This window comes from Pagrus major, chromosome 3, assembly GCF_040436345.1.
Source record: "Pagrus major chromosome 3, Pma_NU_1.0".
NCBI lineage: Eukaryota > Metazoa > Chordata > Actinopteri > Spariformes > Sparidae > Pagrus > Pagrus major.
The window spans coordinates 13,618,841-13,640,123 of NC_133217.1; the positions used below are offsets into that span (position 1 = coordinate 13,618,841).

The following is a 21,283-nucleotide window of genomic DNA, read 5'->3' on the forward strand; positions in this document are numbered from 1 at the left end:
TAGTAGCTAAGTTAGAGGAGGTTGATTCGCAGCACTTCAACACGTGTGTTTTTCCCCTTGGCAAGCCGACCAGTCGTGACATGGGGGCGTGGCAGCATCGACGATTCCATTTTTTAATTCGAAGTTCGAGATTGTGAATTAATTTCGATCGATTTCGACTTAAAATCGAAATCGTGACACCCTTAATAATTATTACTAAATATTTAACTGTAAGTATATCATTATTTTATACTTATCCATTGGAGACAAGTCCAGTTGCCTACGATACAGCACTTAGAATTAGCATGACATGGATGACTGAGAACCTTCATCAATATATACACTTACTTTGGCGATGTAAAACTTCAGTTTCCCATGCCAATACATCAGACAGGGACAAGCTGCTATTTTCTCCATACACATCAAACACATTATGTCAGCTTCCATTTGACGAACATGCCTTTCCTTATGTTTGCAAATAAATCGTCCCTTTGTCTCCCTCCTTCACATTCTCCACAGCCCTCATGCATTATACATTTAAACTGCAATAATCACCAGTGCTGGCCTCCGATCATTTTTGCTGTCAAAGCACAAACACACAAAACAACACACATGCACACATAAACACAAACTGTAAAAAAGAGTATATGCTTACTTCCCTAAAAAATATTTATATTTTTGCGTTTATTGTCTTGAAGGGAGATGGAAAATGCAAAAAAAAAGAAAGTATGAGCATATTAATCTTGGTAGTCTTGCTGAGGCTTTAGTCTCTCTTCAAGCTTTTTCCCTCTGTTGTGCTTTTCTTGTTTGAAGAAACTTACTGTTTCATGTGAAAAGTGAAAAGAGAAGATGGTGATCTATCACAGTAAGAAAAAAAAACGTAGCCTTATGACCTCAGAAACTACTGCACAGTGCTGCCATGGCAGTGTAACTCTCTCAGAGTTTCAGTATATGTCTCCACATACATCTTTCTTTAAATCAACTCAGGTTCTGCCTCTCTTTTTTGTCTCCCTCTCTTCTTGAGGTAGTTTAAATTTCCGTTTCTACAAAAAGCATGCATGTGGATGATCATATGATCAGCTAAAAACAATTTCAGCCAGTTAGACATTAATATGCAGAAACGTGGTTAGTTATAAAAAAGGACATTTATTTATGATTATACACATTGGATATGCACGGCCATATCAAGTGTCGATAAAATACAAAGCTGCTCAGGCATTCAACCTTGCAACTTTCCTCTTCAGTGACTTTGAGGATATGAACTCTCCCTACTGTTTTCAACTGAATTTCATTCTTCTTCCTCCCCCTGCTTGCCATACCCACCTCATATGTGTTCAGTGTGTCCCCGCTACTAGAAAATAATCCCACCATTACAAACGGAAGCAGTCCCTCACAAATTCACTCCGGCTGTTAGGCTATCATCTGCAGTGAAAAGGGCATGGGAGGACAAACGTGTTCAGAGATATACAGTATGCTGGACGTTTTTTGTACCCAGACATGAAATTACCTGTCAGTTTGGGTTAAAACGGGAGCCTAGCAATATTATTCTAATCACCTTGGCTGATGTCAAAGAACACCATCCTGCCTGTTTTTCCTCACTGAGCTCCTGGCTGGTGTCTGAGACACTCTGTCAAAATGTCGCCCAAGAGAAGATCCAAAAAATTGCTTTGGGTTTGTTATCATGACATCATATAGGCGGTATGTGTATGTATGTATGTCACGCATTATTATTTTCAAAACTGTTGCTCTACCATGTTTGTGTCAACTGGTAACAAGTGATAAGTGAACTATCGGTGAACTCCACAAATAATATCATCAAATAATTGAAAGTCTCACCATCTAATACATCTAGGGGTTAAAAACCTGTCTATACTGTATGCTTGCTGTGTTAGTGATGTGAGAGTGAGAGTCTTATTTTAAGTGAAAAGGGGGACTTTGCAACCTTGATGCAATAGGAATATGTGGAGCTAAATAGAGTACAGTCATTTTCGACAAGATAATGCACTGAATGAGGTGCTGGGAAAGCAACCAAATGGATGCCCCAAAATAGCAGAGCTAAAACCACAGGGCTTTTTGGAAACCTGCGCCGGCATATTCACATTGTTATTAGGATGAGGAACTGGGTCAGACATTGTTGTTCGGCTGAAATAAACTATAACTGGTTAGGATTAGCAGTTTGCCAAACAGTAAAGCAATCACCCATGTAATATAATGTAATACTACAGAATACTGCTTTATGCAACCTGATATTTTAGTGGAATTTAACATAGCATAAAATGATAAATTGTGATGTAAGGGAAGGTAATAAGAAACTGTGATGCCAGCACGAAATAACAAAACATCACAAAAGGCTTTACTACATTTCTTTCATTTTCAAAAATGTTCTTCGTAGCTGCTTTAAGCAAAAAATCTGAGAACTTTTACAGCATGATGTTAATTTAGGGATTCACAATATAGATTTTTTTCAGCTGACACAAAAATCGGTAATTACCTGCTTCTCATGGCAGATATTGATAAGATAACCAATAATTGAAAATGTTTGTATTTGAAAAAGTAATTCCTAACTCTCACTTTATTCACACCTGAGGGTAAGACCAAGATTTAGTGAGCAAAAATGGATTATCTGATATTCTTCAGCTCTAATAAGATCTGTGTTAAACTTACAGACTTTTTCCCTCATCATGTTCCTCTAAAACTGTAAACAATGCCCACACCGGCGACAGCATGTTCTGCTGTCTAGTCTACACTGCCTGAGTCTACCCAGGTGCAGCAGCTTGAGGCCATGCATGGGACAACTGCGTGCTTGGTTGGTTGCAACAACTTTAGAGGAGCATGCTGCCTGCTACTATGTTGGAGTGTATAAATGTCAGGCTTGCTAAGTCAATGAAAGCAAATTGGCTTCACATTATTGGCACCTTTTATCAGGTATAATTTCACCAATACAGATATACAGCCAATAACATGCATTTCCCAATATCTGGCCGATATCTATTGTGCACAACTGGTAACAAACGCATATTTCCATGTAATGGAAGACACAACACCCAATCTGCAGAATCAACATTATTTTGACAAATAAAGAAAAACTGCTCCCAACAGCAATGATACACTTGATCTCCAACTACTTCGTCTGACTCACCAACACAGAGTGGGAGGGGGCTGTCCCACGCCCTCCTCTCCCCCCTCAGGCAGGTGAGCACCTCGGGGCCTTTCAGGGTGTAGCCTGGGTCACAGCTATAAGACACAGTGCTCCCTGCAAAATGACCCTTGTCCTCACGCTTGTAGCCAAACTGGGGAACACCTGGATCCTCGCATTTCACCAGCTCAAAACCTTGGAGAGAGAGGGAGAGTGTAAGTACAAGGATTAGGAGGGTATTGAAGAAATAACCATTAATGGGATTTTTATGTGATGGTGGCCATGACGAGGATTGGAAAATGAGATACAAGAAAACAAACTCTACTAAAATATAAATGTTGAATGTAAAGAAATGTGTGTGCGTTTGTGCGAAAGACTTGTTACTCACTAATGAAGTGCAGTTCAAAGCCTTTGCTGGTGTTATCCGCATTGCTGATAAACTCCAGCCACATGGAGCTGGAGGTGGAGTTCAGGGTTGCGTCTAGCAGCTCACTGCCTGTAAACACCCCCAGCAGACGAGCCTTATTACTGCTGCCATCAAAGACCTGAAAGGGACAGAGGGAGAGTGGGAGGAAGCGTCTGAATTAAGATGATCTGCACACACAAATATGCTAACGAGGCACGCACACACAGGGAGGGTATCACTCCCCCCACCCCCTCACTTTGAGCACGTCATCCTCCTCCAGCCTGAAGTCCCGCGCTCGTAGCTGGATGCCTTTGCCAGGCTGCGTCTGGATGGAGTAGATGCACTCGTGGTTGTTGCCGTAGTAACCGGGGTAGTTGGGTGAGAGCAGCACCCCTTGCATGCCAGTCACGGATGAGCCGCATTCAGCTAGAGAAAAAGAGAGGGAGCAGAGGGACAGACAGAGACAGAGAGCGAAAGAGAGAGGAAAGGAGAAAGTGGTGGTATGGGAGAGAGCAGAGGACATGTCAATCGCTATATGCTTGAAACTCAGAGTGTATTTATTCATGCTGTCATGCACAGGGAGATGGGAGAGGTGATGGGGAGAGGAATGTGGCCAGTGACTTTACCTGAATGTTGAGGTGCACATCATCATAATCGCAATGCAATCTGAATATGATTAACAGTAATTTCAGCTCCATTTGAAAATGCCTTTTTCTGAATCATATCAGGGAAAAGGTAAAATAGGGGACCGAGTTTTCTATAGAAAAATAGCTGCCAGAATTCAAATGACCACAAATGTACCCTGAATTTTTACTTCATGAATGCAGTGAGGTAGATGAGATGAGGCGATGGGACTGCCTGCGAGGTATATGGAGAAGTATCACTTCTTCTAAAATAAGGCTGAATACGATTGCCAGAGGTGTGGAAAATAACAAAATGTGGCAACCTTTAAAGATGCGACTTCATCTAGAGGCAAAAATGTCCAACAAACTACAAGTTAGCATTTTTATTTTCACGGATAAATATGCAGTGAGAACAGGCGCAAACGAGGCAGTCAGGTTAATGTTAACAAGGTTTTATAAGGAAATTATTTGCTGCTACTGCTACTTTACACATGCCTAAACACTCAAAACAAACAATCAGGTAGTATTTATTGGTGTAGGTAAAGAAAATAAATGTGACTTCACCAGATTGTATTTATCAAACTATAATTACTGGTTTCCAATAGAGTGTCAAAATCTTTAAGTGGTAGAAATATTTGCAGTTCACAGTTTTTTCCCCAATTACTTAACAGTGCTGTGGATAAACTGAAAAGAGCCACTCTAAGGACAGATATCTAGATCGATCACTGTCATGGTCTGTGTTTTATCCATCATTAGGATTATTAGGATACATGTGTTTTCATATCAACACACTAATGCAGCTCTCAAGGGTTGGTGTATCATAGAACCAACACACTGACCTAAATCTTTGCAGTTTGACTCGTCATGTTTCCCAGGCATTAGCAATGAGCAACATCAATAATTAACATATTTCAGCTTTTTAATGTCATCCTCATTAGGGCTGCTGCTCTATATAATTTGGACAAAGTCAAAAAGGCTGTTTCTGGGAAACTGTCCAATGTAGAGACAAAACGTGGGCGGATGGAGAGATGAAAATTAGGAGAATTGAAAGGGAAATGCCTCATTTTTCCAATGTGACTGACAGTTCTTCTTAATGAGTGGGTGTGTGTGAAAGGGCTAATGTGGCAACATGGCATTGTAAGGGGGGTGGTGGGGGAGTGACAAAAGCCAAAATAAAGCATGTGACCACCTACCAACACACCTTGGCAGAGGGGAGCTCCACACCCGCCTCCTGCCCCCTAAGCAGATCACCCTTGCCGGACCCTCCAGTCGGTAACCCGGAAAACAGGAGAAGATGAGGGGATCGCCTACTCCATACTGCAGGCCTTTTCTGGTACTATAAGGCGGGATTCCAGGATCCTCGCATGGCTCCAAATCATACTCTGGTAAACAGAGAGAGAACAACAAAAAGATGTATTTAGAGATGTATTATTCTTTTTTCTAGAAGATCACATCCCAGTCCAGTAGCATGTCTTATGATGCTTGGATGTGAGAAAGTATAAATTGAATTGATTAAGAATTCTGCCATGCTTTAAAAGGTTGACAAGTACTTTTCCACAGATAAACAGGAAGATAAACCATGGTTAAATAAATCAAATGTCCTCCAAGTCCCAGATCATATCTAAACAACATGACGCTAAATGTCACTCATTCAAATTTAGAAAACATCATGTGCTTTCATCATGTGTATTACATGGATGGCCATCGTAATGTAACCCTACATCTGAACATTCAGGCCTTTGTTTTTAATCTTCTTGCAAACCTAACATGTTTTCACATAGGTGGCATCTGGTATTTCAAACTGTTGTTTTAACATTCTTTAAACTATGTTTTGGTGTTCAAATCAATTGAAATCTGTGAGAGCCAAATGAAGTGAAATGATGCTCTCACTAGGTAGGGGGGCCATCTGTGCTCTATCCTAATTGATTAATTTAAAATTAATCAATTCTCTTGATGTCAACCATTTCATAAATAACTCTCAAGTGGTTGTAATTACATATTTCTAGTCCACATACTTAACTTATGATTTGCTTCTTGCCTAAGGTGGCCTCCTAACTAAGCATGGCAGTTTGTGTCAATAACCCATGGAAACAGACTCTTGTTATTAAAAGGTCACAGCAAGTCTCTGATCCATACTCAGGAGCCTGAGGCGTCCGCTCTCAACACGAACCTTAAGTGCTTAAATGTGTAACCTTTCATTTCTTTTCCCCAACCTGTCGCTCTCAGTCTCCGCTGAATGATTAGTCTGACTCAGTACTGTGAGCAGCACTTTCAGCCATCCTTCTTTTCGGGTCTTAGTAGTTTGAATGACAGAATCCATTCTTACCTGAGAAGGTAATGTTGAATCCCTCATAGGAAACAGAGAAGTCAGAGAGGAAGCGTATCTGAGCCGTGTAGTTTCCAAAAAGGCCTGCACTTAGAGGTGGTGGCAGTGTGGAGCCTGTCAGTCTCCACAGGGGTTGAGAGAAGCTGCCATTCTCTGTTACCAACAAATGGTCATGAGGGCTCTCAAGATGGAAGGTATGGAAGGTGAACTGGACACCTAAATAAGAGAGGAAGAAAGATCCATAACTTAAATGAGCTGTTGTTTACGTCTTTTTGCCATTGCACGAGTAAATTAGGTTTAATCATGGGTTTTCCCATCGTTCTACAGTTTGGAATCACCAGCCACAAAAGGGTTAGGGTTCGGTACAGTCAGATAGATCAGAGGACTACTAAATATTTCTGAATGTGTAATTGAAAACTCTCTTTCACCAATAGATGTTATTTGTATCAAAGTTTCTATGTCAAAAAATTTTTACTTTGAGACAATCTTGATTGATTATATTAATAAAACTTGTTCAGCTCAAATGTCCTGACTTGATATAAGTTGACAACACACGTCTGATGTCAGAAGAAGCTGGTATATACATGGAGGCAGTCATACCAGCCAAGTAACATCAGAGTCACTCAGCTTTAAACAGTATGTCCTACGTCACACTGAATCATCACAGCACCAGACAGGAGGCAGACAATGTGTGTAACTCTAGGTCAAGTCCCTTCCATTATCAGGGGAGTCTGGAATTTCTCCAAGACCCATCTTCTCTGTACCTCCGGACACCATGGAGCCTCTCAACATAAAGCATGCCAAGTGTGAAGGGCTCTGAGGCCTCTCAGGGCAGCCACCACGTCAAAGCACAAAGCAGACATTCCATTATATCTTTAAATATCTACCACAGTTTTATACATGGAGAACAAAACACTGTCCAATGGTTCAACCTGACTGGCAACTGAAAAGGTAGAAAGAGACAAAGTTACCTCTGAGCAACAGTTTAATAGGAGTATAAGAAATCATCATACATTTGTAAAAGAAACTAGAAGCTTAGCATTAAAATCTGTGAAGATTTAAATAAAAACAGCTTCCTGTTTCAGTGCCAAGTGCACAATATGTCTGTCTGGAATTAACTATATTAATCATGTTTTTAAGCTATTCTTGAAACTTCTAAATTGAAATAGCAGATTAGTCTAGGGTTAGCACTATTGGAACTTGCAGAGGGTACAAAGAAAACCAGGCTATAGCGCTGGGCAATATGTAATATTGTGACATTTTTGGGCTATATTGCAATAAACGATATATATATATATATATATATATATATATATATATATATATATATATATATATATATATATATATATCTTGATATTCTGAAATCTCAAAAGCGCTTCATAAATGCTACAACTGGGCGACAGAGACCTAAATTACTTACTTACAGTATTCTCCCCTGTCATGCACTGTGGGGACATTGACTGATTGGACACTTTAATCATCAGTTAAACCAAACTATTTCAAATGTAAGCAATACATTTGCTGTCTGAATTACACTGTTTTTATAGTGCAACTCCACTACTGCATATGTGAAAATCGTAGTATGAAGCCTATTGTGGCTCCAGAGGGAGCTGCATTTAATCTGATGAATTGCCTCATCAGGCCACTCAGTGGCTTTGTTAAATTGTGGGTAATGTAGGCACTAGGGTTTGAAAAGGAAGAAGAATGCATGGAATAGAAAAGCTGATATATTTTGATCAATTGTTTGTGAACTGTCCATAATGAGTCCAACAGTGATAAAGGAGCACAATACTCAGCCAGTGGATTGCCTTTCAAAATCTAGCGATGACCCTCAATGCAACTTAGCCACACTTCACACATTTAATGTGTAAAATTGTTGTCGTGCCCCTTTAAAATTATCATTAGCGAAGCAAACTAGAAAAACATCAATATAACAGGTGATCACATGACAATATCTTATATTCACTGGAGGCAAGCTAAAGTCTTCATGTTAATGTGAAACACAATATTCTAAGTCTCATAATCCGTGCTGAATCAATTCCTTGTCTACCTCCTCTACTTATGAAATATATTACACCCATGCTGAGAGAACATCCACAAATAAGGCTGTGTCAATTTAATGTAAGCGCTCTACCAAAGGTGACATGAGTGGAGAGTCTTCCCATGGCGCTGTAGCCCTAGGCCAGCCTTTCAGCGCTCCAGACTTACAGAGACAGCTTGTTCGGCAAAATAAAAAGGCCACTCAGTGGGTGGAAATGACATTGTAAGGGAAATTGAATTTGACTGCTGCATGTGTTGACGCTGAATTTCTCTGCTAACCTTTGCCATGGGAGGTCTCGATTATCCATGTGCAGTTCAGGTTGTGCGGATAAAAGTCAGGGAAGCCAGGTGACAGGATGGTGCCAAAGTTGCCCTGGATGTAGCCTCCACACAATGCTGGCAACACAGGGGGAATAGAAACAGGGGGAGACGGACGAATGAGAGAAATGAGAGGAGAGTGGAGAGTCAAAATCAGAGAGGGCATAACAAAGTTGATGAAGACAGATATAAAATTTCCCCCAAAAATGGCAAAACTTGTCTGTGCATTTACAATGTTGTAAAATGCATTTTACAAAAGGTGCCCTTCAAGATAGCATAAAAAGGACAGAGTGGTATCATCAATATCATTACAGAGTGGGCAAAAATCAATACTGCCCTTAAATATAAAAGCATTTACAGATGACGGAACAGGCAAACATCAAAGGGTAACGTCACCACTGAACATATAAAACATTTATGATGAAATGAGGCAGAAACTTTTAAAGTCTAAAATAAAAGTCGTTGAAAGAAATATTATTATCTTGTATGGATTTTATAATAAATCAGGAATATATAGTAATCTAAATGTGATGCAATATGAAGCAAAGTGCTCAAAACGATTTCTCATGATTCGTCTGGAGCAACATGCAACAATGAATTTAGCTTTAATCCCATTTATGAATAGGAAGAAATCTGGCAGGGGACTATTCATTTCTAGGTCAATATTATGGAACGTACCATCACAGCTAGGCAGGGGGCGGCTCCACTGAAAATTGGGTTCACATTCTAATGGCTCTCTGTCACTAAGTGTATACCCTGCTTCACAGCTAAATGTCACCAAAGCTCCCACATAGAAGTCATTGCCATGCCGCTGTCCGTTGACAGGTATACCGGGATCCACGCAGTGATCCGATTGTAACTGCAGGGCTGGAGAGGACAAAAAACACACATGATCAAAGACAGAATGACACATATAGTGTTAATCCCCCTGCTTGCAGTGTAATTAGGATTATATCCTGTTTTCAATAGGTTAAGCAGAGGTCAAGGAATGTTGAAAAGCAATTTGTTTTCTCAAAGCAACCCTGATAAATAATTTACTTGAACATCCTTTTCTCAACAGGAATGGACCAATAAACCAAAGTTTCTGCACTTCTTTCCGCTCCACCTTGCATAGTTTCTGCCTAAGTAGTGCTCATAGTGAATTATTGAAGCTTTGCCGAGATTTACCACAGACAAAGCGCAACAAGTTACCAGTGTGAGACACACAGGTAGAAACGAGGATGACTTAAGGGTTGGATTTACAGCATGAGTGAAGACTAGTGTGTGGGAAATCTCTCTGTCTGTCTTGCCGTCTGTCCGTGTGCGTGCGTGCGTGCGTGCGTGTCTGACAGTGTCTATGGATTGAAGAGTGAGAATGTGTGTCAAGGCAGGGATATCTGACAGAATAATCTCAGCCCATTTACTTTCTAATTATAGGTGTTCTAATAAGAATGTATTCATGCTGAAATTGAGAGCCTGCAGAGATTTTATTTACAACCAAGACTGAAAGGCTCTTACTAGTCCAGTGAACAAGGCTTATGGCTGTTGTCTCTTGATTTGGTCCATATGTATTGTGATAGATTAATTTCCATTAGGCTCCGTGAAGCATTGGTAAATAATGCCGTCCTCTACAGTATATCTATCCTGTATCCTCGGGTGAAGATTTGACTGCTCACAAGCATTAAGCCCTTACTTTCATAACGTATGCGGAAGCCGATGTCAGAGTGGCTCTTGTCAGTAGAGAAGAGAAGAAACAGGAAGTTGGAGGTGCTGATGAGGAACTGGGGAACCTGGGTGCCCTGGTAACTACCAATTAGAGGTGAAGAGGGAAAACGTCCATCGCGAACCTCAAGCACATCATAGTTGACCTCTGTGCGGAACCTGAGAATACAGCAATAAATTGAATTAGGATTTTTATGCTTCACAAAAAAAGATACAAAATTAGAAGTGTTGGTAAAAAGCAAATGAAAACATTAAGTCCTCACATAAAACTGTTAGTATAGAATATGTGCTTAGTTATCTTGTCTGAGTCTCGTGGATACATCTCAGGTTGGGTTAACAGAATGGTAAATGCAAGGCTGGACTACCAACCAGACAAAGTGAAAAACTGCCTTGAGGGCACATGTTACTTGTATTATGTCATCTGTTTTTTCTGGAAATTTGGGAATAAGCACCACTTCATCTGAAAATTGAACTGGTAAGGGATTTAATGCAGGTTCTCTATTACTACCTGTCTTAGAGAGGGGCACTGTGTCAAAATGTACATGTGCCTTACTTCAAAATACATATATGTAAGGGATCAACTAATAATCAGACCAACTAAAAGGAAGTGTAGAGTTTCCCAAATTTTTTTTTATAGTTTTAGACATTTGGCCTCAATTAAAATCCAAAAAGTTGGATTCCATGCAAACTGAATAAGAAGAGACTGATGCTTAAATGAAGCTCATTCAGATGGATATTCATTTTGACAATACTGTGGAGATTTTGGTCAGTTCTGAAGGTTCTGCTTTCAACATGAAAACAGAGCTATGTTGTATCACTTCCAATTTTCATATGGTGATTTTTAGAAAATGTGGAGACATTTGGCGCGCTTTGGTGAGTGCATCTGTCTAGCATGTTTGTGAGTGTGCGCGCGCATGTGCTATCTGTGTGTTTCTGTCTTTGTTGCCAGAGCCACTTCATCTTCAAAGCCATGAATAAATGGTTTCAGAACCGTGTCATCTAAATGAAGCGGTGGTTTGTGATATTTTATTGATGTAACATAAAAATTAAAGAGCAACAAACATTTATGTGTATTCATTTTGCATGCTGTGCCATTGTGGCTGAGACAAGGACAAGATGGGCTCACAAGGATGAGCCTTAGTGAAACACTAATGTAATATTTGATCCTACGACTGTATGTTCTCTCTCTCAAACATCAGGACAAATTACCTGCTCCCCCATCTCTCTGGTTCCCCTTGACGGAGCATCTCCACTTACATACACGCATGTATGTTCACAAACTCGTAGGTCTAGTTCAGCTTCTTTGTGTGCATCTGTGTGTATGAACTGTAAGGATATCTGTGCATGTACAGGAGGGGGGTATCAAATGAAAGGATCAAATGAGCACTAATGAGCATTGCTAAATAAAACATAGTGTTAGCTTAGTAGGGGCTGCATGTTGATGTGCATTAGATCTACTGCATTACCACCAGAAAGGAGTGGCAGGAAGAGATTATAAAAGGCAATAGAGAGCAGAGGGATAAATGTGAGCACATGTGGAAATTGTGAGAAGGTAGAAGCATGAAAAATCTGAGCTTACTTTGAGGAAAAAAAGAGAAAAAAACGGTGATGTGACAGCCATCTGGGTGACTCACTTGTCGAAGATGATCTTGATGGGGTAGCCTGGAGGAGCCTCAATGATCCATTCACAGTTAAGGGCCTCCTTATAGAGTTCTGGCCAGCCAGGGGAGAGGATGATCCCACTGGGAGCCTTCAGATCCCCTCCACATGGGGCTAACGGAGGGAGTGAGAAGATGGTGAGAGAGAGCGAGCAGATAGAGATTGAATTATGCATGTCTTTCCCAGCTGATGTATGACAATGTCCAGAGATGATCTCATGTATCAGCCAGGGCTCATCCCATTTCTTTTACTGCCAGGATCTAACTAATGTAAAGTGGTGACAGCTCACGTCAAGGTTAACCATTTCTCCTAGCAACATACCTGTTATTGCACGTGTGTCTGTGTCATGCGTTACACAACCATGTGCATGTTTCCTCCCCTCTGTTGTTGTCTTTAAATCTGTCATCAAACCCCTCCTATAAAGGTTCTGCTGTCATTTCCATCAAACTCAGAAAACGGAACATCTTTGATCGCTAGCACAAAAGACACTTGAGCACATCAAGCCCTGTCCCATACCCTCAGCTTTGTTACTGCTCACTTTGCTGCACGTCTCTTTAACTGCCTATCCTTAACCAGAACACACAGGCACAGTGGAGGGCTTAGTTACAGTGCCAGCTCCTCGCTCCCTTTGAAGTGGAATGATTTAATCAGCCAACTCAGCATACTGAAGGACATCTATAAAACGCATTACGCTACAAACGCAGGGGTATGATAGATGGTCTCAGAGGAATACAAAGCTGCTGTGGCACACAGGGGGAAGTGACATGTTTTAATAATGGCTTCTCCTTTGCGTATCATGAATAGTGCACCCAATGAGGCCCCTTAGAGTACTAAGCCAGGTCTGAGCTTGGTGTGACACTCTGCTGGTGTCCAAGAACCACAGCGGGTAACGTCTTTATCTTAGCATCGCCAGATATATTAGTCTTTGCTGGTTTGATGGAAATAGTTTATTGAATATTGAGTTGAGGGGGGTAAAGGAATGGTTCAGCAATCTGTGTGTAAGCACAGCAAGTCTGCAGCATCAGATGTTTGAAAAAACAAAGCTTTTGTGAAATCACAAGCAATCTTTATTTAGATCTTAGTGATCCCTAACATTTACATCAATGACATTATTGATTAGATTGATTTCTGGTCTTCCCTTTGATAAACACCAATCTATTCAGTACTTGGTTGTGTCTCTTTACAATCCTGAGATGCAGTGATGCTGAATTTACTAGCTAGAGTGAGTGTTAAAACAAACATACTCCCAGTGTTAGACCATGGGACAAATGCTTTGAGAAGGGGGGTATATGCACACCTTCCTTCTAATGACTTAAATCCTCTGCATATTTACTCTATATTTACTCTATTTACAGCTAGCTGTGCCAGCTCAAACATACCTGCCCGCTGTGTGATATTGGATAAGAATTATAGAATAAATCCCACTCATTTTGTTAATATGATAATTCATGCAACCATATGTTTCCCCAGCAAGAGGCTTCACCTCATGCCAGCTGATGAAAACAACATTTGTTGGAGGTTATAGCTAAAACATTAAGTTTAGATAACAGAGATCCGGCTGACATGAAGTGGAACCACTTCTTTACACACCTTCACAGCGGGGAACTGCGTTATCCCACACCACGTTGCCATCCTTGAGAATGCAAGAGATAGTTTGTGAGCCGTGGGTCTTAACAAAGCCCTCCTCACACAGGAATGAGATGGAACTGCCCAGCTGAAGGCTCTCACCAAACCGCTTCCCATTCACTGGCACACCTGGATCTGGGCACTCATTGTGGCGGAATGCTATTGAAATTGCAGAGAGGAGGTATGGTTAGTGAAGGAGAAGACATAGGTGTTAAGTGATAGTGTTCACTAAGTCACATAACATAAAATCACAAAATGTGAGGAAAACTGCTTACCTGAAAAAAAACAAAAACCCTTTCTTTGCTTTTTAAAGGAAACAAATTGTCATCTTGTTGCAAAAACAAGAAACATAAAAGACCACCTGTAATTCTGCTTTCATTAATCCTTGTCACATGTCACACTGTCCGTGCAAAGATCCTAAAATAATTACCCAAGTTTCTTGACAAAACTTTTCCCCACCTAATGTCAGCGTTTAGCAATGCCAGCATTTAACGAGAAGAAATTTGTTTCACTTAGTGAGTCACATTGATTCTCCCTGCTGCAGTGATTCCAGAGGGTGGGAAACCACACCGTATGCAGATCATCAGCGCCAGATGACACTGCTGAACGATAGTTGGAGTAAACAAACAGGGATAATTGTTTTCACACATCCTGAAAACTTTATCTATCTGGTTTCTCAATGAAACTCCAAGTAGGAACCAGTTAGAAAGGCCACATATAAAACACAGTCACACAAGACGCATAACCCTGGAACAAGGCATGTAAACAAATACATCACCTGCGCCCATATCTCTCTCACTTACTCTCTTGCACTCACTCTTGTATACACACGCGCGGGTTGGTGACACATGTAGGTGTTGATAAATCCCTCTTCTGTATCCATTGGACCTAAACAGAGCGCCAGCCACACCTCATCCATCACGATCATCCTATTTATTAATGTGCCAAAAATCCCCTCAATACAGTTTGGCATGTCCTTAATTAACATGAATGATGGAAGTTGTCCGCTCTGCCCCACAACCCCCTTAAAAAACACTGCAGTTGGATGACACTGTTCTCAGGAACTAACCGTCATCTTCAATTAACTGCTCCTGACATTCATTCACCACGCTGCATTGGTTATTTATTTATTCATCTAACTTGCTAATTAATGCATTAGTTGCCATGTGTTGTCCACATTGCGGCTTCACAGAGGCACCTGGGCTGGGTTGATGGCATGTCTGCAAATGAGCTAGAGTCAGGGCTCAAAGGCATTATGGGTAAGCTGAAATATGTTATATTTTAGCTGGTGCAGAAATAGTCTTAAGAACTATCTATGATCGGGACATTTTCATTTTACGTGCCAGCTGTTGCAGTAGACTGGATCAAAAAAAAAAAAAAAATCACAAAAAAATTGGCAAGTAGATTTTAGTCTACTGAAAAATTGTCAAAAAACATGACGCAACTACACAGCAGGTACAAAGTAGAGCCGCTGAAAACAAATTTGTTATTAGGCCTATCTACAGAAATGACAATAATAATACACATCTACTATAATTACTACTAAGAGATGGGAACAGAAAATTCTGAACAGCCTGAACCGAGGCTCACTAGCGAGATCTTTAACTGGAACATTTTGCCCTGCATTGTACATCACTGGCTTAGTTACAGTACAATAACTATGATGCTCAGTGTAAATCATTTTGACGATTCGTACAAACCTAACTTAGGAACATACTGGCTTATGAAACACTAGAATAGCACTCTGTAGAGTGCATACCTCAACCAAGGCCCAACAGTCCACTTTTGTACTCACTCATAGATACCAGCCACTTAATATACCTGAACCAACCAACAAAAAAGCAAACAGACAGGAGTGAATAATATAACATAATCTCCTTGGAGAGCCTTATATAGACTAGAAGTTAACCAGAAGTCAAAAATATCTTTGTTTCTGCTGCTAATGGTAGTGTCCCTGACTGTAACTCAGCACACAGACAGGTTTAGATGAGAACGTCTACTTAATGTAATTTCTACTACATTCTCTCAAGTAGAGGAAGTCCTATGAATGAGGGGCTAGAGCTACAAACTAGACTATATGAAGGCAACGAACTAAAAAAGTTAAAAAAATAACATTTTATTGCTTGTATTAAAGTGAGTCACTGCAGCTAATTTTAGTGCCAAGTCTTATTGAGACAAACCTCCAAGCGGTACCTCAACTATCTATGGGCCAGCTTTGTGGCTTTATAGGGTTAGGGTTAGACGCTCTGTACAGAGATATTTATTTTGAGTTGTGGAAGAATGCAAAGATCAGGCTAATTACACAACAGCACATATGCAATGGATGCAAAAATCCTGCTGCCAAAGCCTCACGGTACAGTATATCCATGAAATGGGTTTACCAGCATGCAGCCAAAGTGTACTGCGTCAGAGTATAAAACCCATCTGGAATTTCCTCAGAAGTCAGCAGCTACCCAGAATAGAACATAATGAGCACTGCCGCAATGTATCTGTCAGGTAAGGATGCTGCAACTTTGTTTGGGTTTTATTTAGATGTCAAGTCTCTATTTAGACAATAAAGACAGGGTTTTTGTCATTTCTCTGTATGACTGTGCGACTGTAAGGACTGTGTTGCTGATGGGCGGAAGAGTTTATGTGGTGCGGGAGACAAGGCGCAACGATATAGCGGATGATTCATGAGGCCACTTGCATGCACACCCACACACAGATAAACACATATACTGTACACATGCACAAACAATCTAGAATACACAATATCCAGTCAGGGTAGGCTTTTGTGATAAGCTTTAAAGACTTCACTTTATCTCCATTGGATTAACATTCAATACTTACTTGTAAATGTGATGTTAAAGCCTCTGTCTGTGTAGGTGTGGTCAGTCAAGAACTCTAGTCGAGCCACATGGGCACTGGTTGTTATAGAGGGGGGCAGGACATCACCAGAAAAGGTACCCAGGATAGGAGACTCCGCCTGACAAGAAACAGATAAAGATTTTCTGACGAGACCAAAGGTATCATGAACTAAAAAGGGAAACAAGTCAGAGAGTGAACATCTCCTACAGGGAATTAGACAGATAAAATGACTATCAAGTCCAATGAGGCTGGCAGGAGGTTTGTAGCTTGTAAGCTTAATTGCGCAGGCTGCTTCTCCTATTGACACGTACAATGACTGATAGGCAGGTCAATAGGTAAAGTTGCAGAGCTATTCAAAGCAACTGAGGACAACAGCTTGTATTTCAACACTACCTTTCCCCCATCCTTGATGGAGAGGAAGTCAAACTGTTTCTCCATGCTGAGGTCGTTGAAGGCCAGATTGATTCTGCTCTCGGGGTTGGAGATGATCAGCCACACACAGTGCATATTGTTGCCGTACTCCTGGGGGTAGTTGGGAGACAGCAGCACCCCCGACGGAGTGGTAAAGTTGAAGAAACAGGAAACTATAGGAGTCATAAAGAGAGATAGACAGAGAGAAAAAGAAATAACAAACAAAGCAATATAAAATGAGTGTTGACAGGAGGCTGAAAAACATGGGGGAAATTCCATTTACTTTTGCTGACTACAAAAGAATATGACCTGATACACTTTATTGAATCAGTAAAATTCTACCCCAATTCCCACATACTACTACTACTACTACTATCTGACAGATCATGGAGTAAGTTGCAATACATAAGACACAACTATAACCACCAACTTGTTGCTTTGTAGCATAAGCACATACTGCATGTATACAATGTCAGTAACTTATCCTTAGGCTCACAAAGGGCTCGATGGAAATGAAGGTAATGAGAAGGAAATATATCTGAACGTAAGGGAAGTCACCAATAACATCATAAAACTAAATATGTTTGTGTATGTCACTTATTTTGTAGCAAAAGGGAACCATTTATCCACCATTATCTCTGAGGAGAGAGTCACTAGCAGCAATATCTTGTTTAAATGAGACCTGTGTACTGAAATAGGGAATAGAAGAAGCCTTAGCCTCACAAATTTTGACATGTAACCAGAAAATTCATTGTTTCCAATCAATGTCTAGCTGAAAGGAATGTGATGGCAATGAAAATGAAAAATGCTCTCATCACCGTCCCTGGCCACCGTCAAGGCTGTCACTTGATCCCAGTTGCGCTAATGGATGTGCTTACAGGGCAACAGCACAGTACTTTGATGCTACTGGGCAAATGTAGCCTAACTTGCAAAGCCAGCCCACAGAATCTGTTTTGTACATGGTTGTCTGGCAGGCTAACCATGCATATGCTTTGTTAAGGAGTCAAATGAAAATGGCAGCACTGAGATTATTGACATTTGATGGGACAAACAGACCACCTTTGGACCGTCATGAATTCTGGACATGCTGTCAAATTTGTCATGTATCCATTGTAATTGGTTTCTACATAATTTGAGGCTATTAAAAGGATAAGTCATGCTTCACATTATTATAACACCGACTAGTTTAAATAGTTTTTGAGAAGGTTTACCTCACTTTGCTGATTTGTTTCGCGTCCAGGTTCATGGATGTATTAGTTGTCAGGGGATGTTCTATTAAAAACCGAGTTTACAAAATGTATGTAGGTTACCATCTTAAGGCAAGGGGCTGTACGCAATTGTGTGGAAGACAATTCCATTTGAACAACCTTGAACTAAACTGCAAGCGACAGCAGCAAGGGATGTTTCAGTTTAAACTAAAGAAACAGGTTGTAGGGGGATGTGTAAGAACTTGAGTCTTAATTGCTAAGATATGAACAAGAGTTTTAAATAGTCCAGTTGTGGGAATAGAACTACCAGAATTTGCAGCCAAGATTGTTTTAGCCTTTTTAATATGAAATCAAACAAAGTGAAACGTTTACTCAGCAGTGCTGGAGCAATGTTGGTTATAAATATTATCATCCTCAGTCTCAATTGAGACTTATCTCTACCTTATGACTTTATCTCAGGTTTTCACTTTACACATGTGTGATTTGTTTACAACTAATTCTTCCATGTCTCCTTAGAAACTATTACCTATTGTATACAGTGCAGTAGGCGGCTAAACGAACATCACCTACCTAATTGACGTAAGTAAATTGCCCAAGGTAACAACAGTAACTAAAGGTTGGTGAGGTTCAGGAATGGTCAGATTATTTTTGTGTGGGTTTGAAGCAAAGGCACAAACACTGTGTTCCGTCACAATGAATAAAGGATATACATAAATATCATAAGTTGGCGATTTGCATTTTCTTTTGATCATCTTACTAACAGTATCAACTTTAATGACAAAGGGAAGCATACAGAATTATGTCTCCATGACTAATATAGTTTATTAAATGTTAACTTAATAAACCATGTTTACTATTGCCATGTGGATAAAGTGACTCTTTTGCCAGCATCCTCTATGTCATTCAGCTCAGTGATGTTTATCAAGATACTGCAGCTTTTTGTCCATCCTTTTATCTATAAATAATACAACATTGGGTATTATCTGCATGGTCAGCTCTCTTTTGCTTTTCCCTTCACCCTCTTACTCTCTCACTCTCTGTGTTTGTCTTTCATGGCGTTAATTAACTAATAAGCGCCCCTATTGTGTCAAAATCCACAGCCTCTGCTAGGCAAACTGTAGGGATAATCTGACCATTTATTATGCAGGTCTGCGAAAACATCCATATGTATGCACTCACACGTGCACATGTGTGCACATGTAGAATCTGAATACCATAAGGCATCCAAGAACTTACAAACGCAGCTTGGTTTCTTAGCCGACCACTGGTTGTTCTTTTGACAGGTGATGTTCTTTTTCCCCACCAGCTCAAAGGCAGGCAGGCACTCAAAGTAGAGCCTGTCCCCGTGACGAAAACCTGTCCCCTCCCGTTTGCCATAAGCTGGGATTCCAGGATCTCCACAACTGCCTTGGTCAATTTCTGTGTAGGTAAAAATAAACACACAGGAAAGAATATTAAGTATGCAAAACTCACAGTAATAATGGATCAATTTTCCTAGCAGAGACACATTAATGCTGGTTATACAAACAAAGACCTGCTTCTGTTATCAGCAATCATAACAGAGATATTAATTTAAAGGTCATAATTTAATTAACACAAGCCACTTCTCTGAATGTCCTCTATTCAACGTGCATATTATCTTATAAAGAAAAACTGTGTTGTTCAGCTTCCTTGACAACCAGAGTGGCCCTGTAGTGGATGAGAAGTGTGTTCTCTCTAGTTTTCCTTAAAAAATGCTAGATAAATATTAGAGGGAGGGCAGGTGCAAAGAAATAGACATCAACTCAAGGTTATTACTGGCTGCAGCCTCCAGCAGTTATTGACAAGATACAACCAGATAGGTAATAAGTGATATGAAGATGCAGGACCTCACACTAAATCAAAACAAACCACAGAGTGCTGTTTTCTCTGTTGTTACAATTTCAGGAAAAAGTGGGTTTAGTTTATCAACACAGAGTTAGTGAGAAGAAGCGATTTTTATCCAAGCAACTATTGTGCCAGGACAAAAGTCCTAATGTATTTGTTTCAATTCACATTTTACATTACATTATATTTATTTTCTTTTGCTGACTCTAGAGGTAAGAACAGTGAATTTATGTGCATACGCATCGACAGGAAAAAAAATGCCTTCCCTAATCATTCTATAGGATGCTGTTCTGCAGCCTACTCTCGACTGTTGGATGTTGAAGCCTTCCAGCAACATATCCCCACACTCCTCTCCTCGGGGATAGGGGAATAAATCCTCACGTTATGGAAAACAAAGTCATGAATAGGATGTACTCTACATTATTTCCACCACTTATTACAGGAACCCTGACGTTTTCATCCAACCAGAGGATCAATGTCGATTTAATCCTTGCACATTCAGTGCACTGATAGGTGCTAGATTTGTCCAGCCTTGCTTTTCTTGAAAACATGAGCTAAGTGGGAATGGTTAGCCTAAATCGTTTTAAAAAAGCATTACAGCAACATCTTTATTCCCTCTTGCATGCATCTTGTTAGCTTGTTAGGAATGTTAAAACCATTGATGTTACTGTGAAAGTACATCCAGTGATTAGATCTAGTTTTTGTTAGTTATCATACTCTTAAAGCTACTTTATACACACACACACACACACACACACATATATATATATATATATATATATATATATATATATATATATATATATTGTTTATTTGTTTCTGACACAATCTGTAGCATGTTGATTAAATAGTGTATGTGCTGGCTCAGCTGATGCATGCCAAGGTGGTGGTGCATTATTGAATTCTGTTTTCCAGTTCTGATTTTGGTCAGGCACACTTGGTCTAGGACAGTGGGACACTTCCCCCCTCTAGAAGCTGAGAAACATTCACGCACCCCGCAACCTTTGTCAGTGATTAACAATGATAGGAGAAGCAACTAATAAAAAATGATCGTTCAATTTTAGTGAAGTAACAATAGCATCAGCAAAATGTGATTTTGTTTATTTTCTTGATTTCATTCCCGATAATCAT

General features: G+C 40.2%; 1 protein-coding gene across 1 annotated transcript in view; it reads right to left on the reverse strand.

The window, feature by feature from the left end:
* csmd2 (CUB and Sushi multiple domains 2) overlaps nt 1-21,283 on the reverse strand; it is a 241,593-nt gene that overhangs the window by 83,917 nt on the left and 136,393 nt on the right. Inside the window, exons 13-25 of the mRNA XM_073463092.1 lie at nt 19,523-19,705; nt 17,061-17,251; nt 16,650-16,785; nt 13,782-13,976; nt 12,167-12,305; nt 10,504-10,691; nt 9,510-9,698; nt 8,793-8,909; nt 6,471-6,686; nt 5,338-5,526; nt 3,778-3,947; nt 3,504-3,660; nt 3,119-3,310 (exon numbers count right to left, since the gene is read on the reverse strand). Coding sequence (XP_073319193.1) covers nt 3,119-3,310; nt 3,504-3,660; nt 3,778-3,947; nt 5,338-5,526; nt 6,471-6,686; nt 8,793-8,909; nt 9,510-9,698; nt 10,504-10,691; nt 12,167-12,305; nt 13,782-13,976; nt 16,650-16,785; nt 17,061-17,251; nt 19,523-19,705 — 2,262 coding nt within the window. The remainder of the gene's footprint in view (nt 1-3,118; nt 3,311-3,503; nt 3,661-3,777; nt 3,948-5,337; nt 5,527-6,470; nt 6,687-8,792; nt 8,910-9,509; nt 9,699-10,503; nt 10,692-12,166; nt 12,306-13,781; nt 13,977-16,649; nt 16,786-17,060; nt 17,252-19,522; nt 19,706-21,283) is intronic.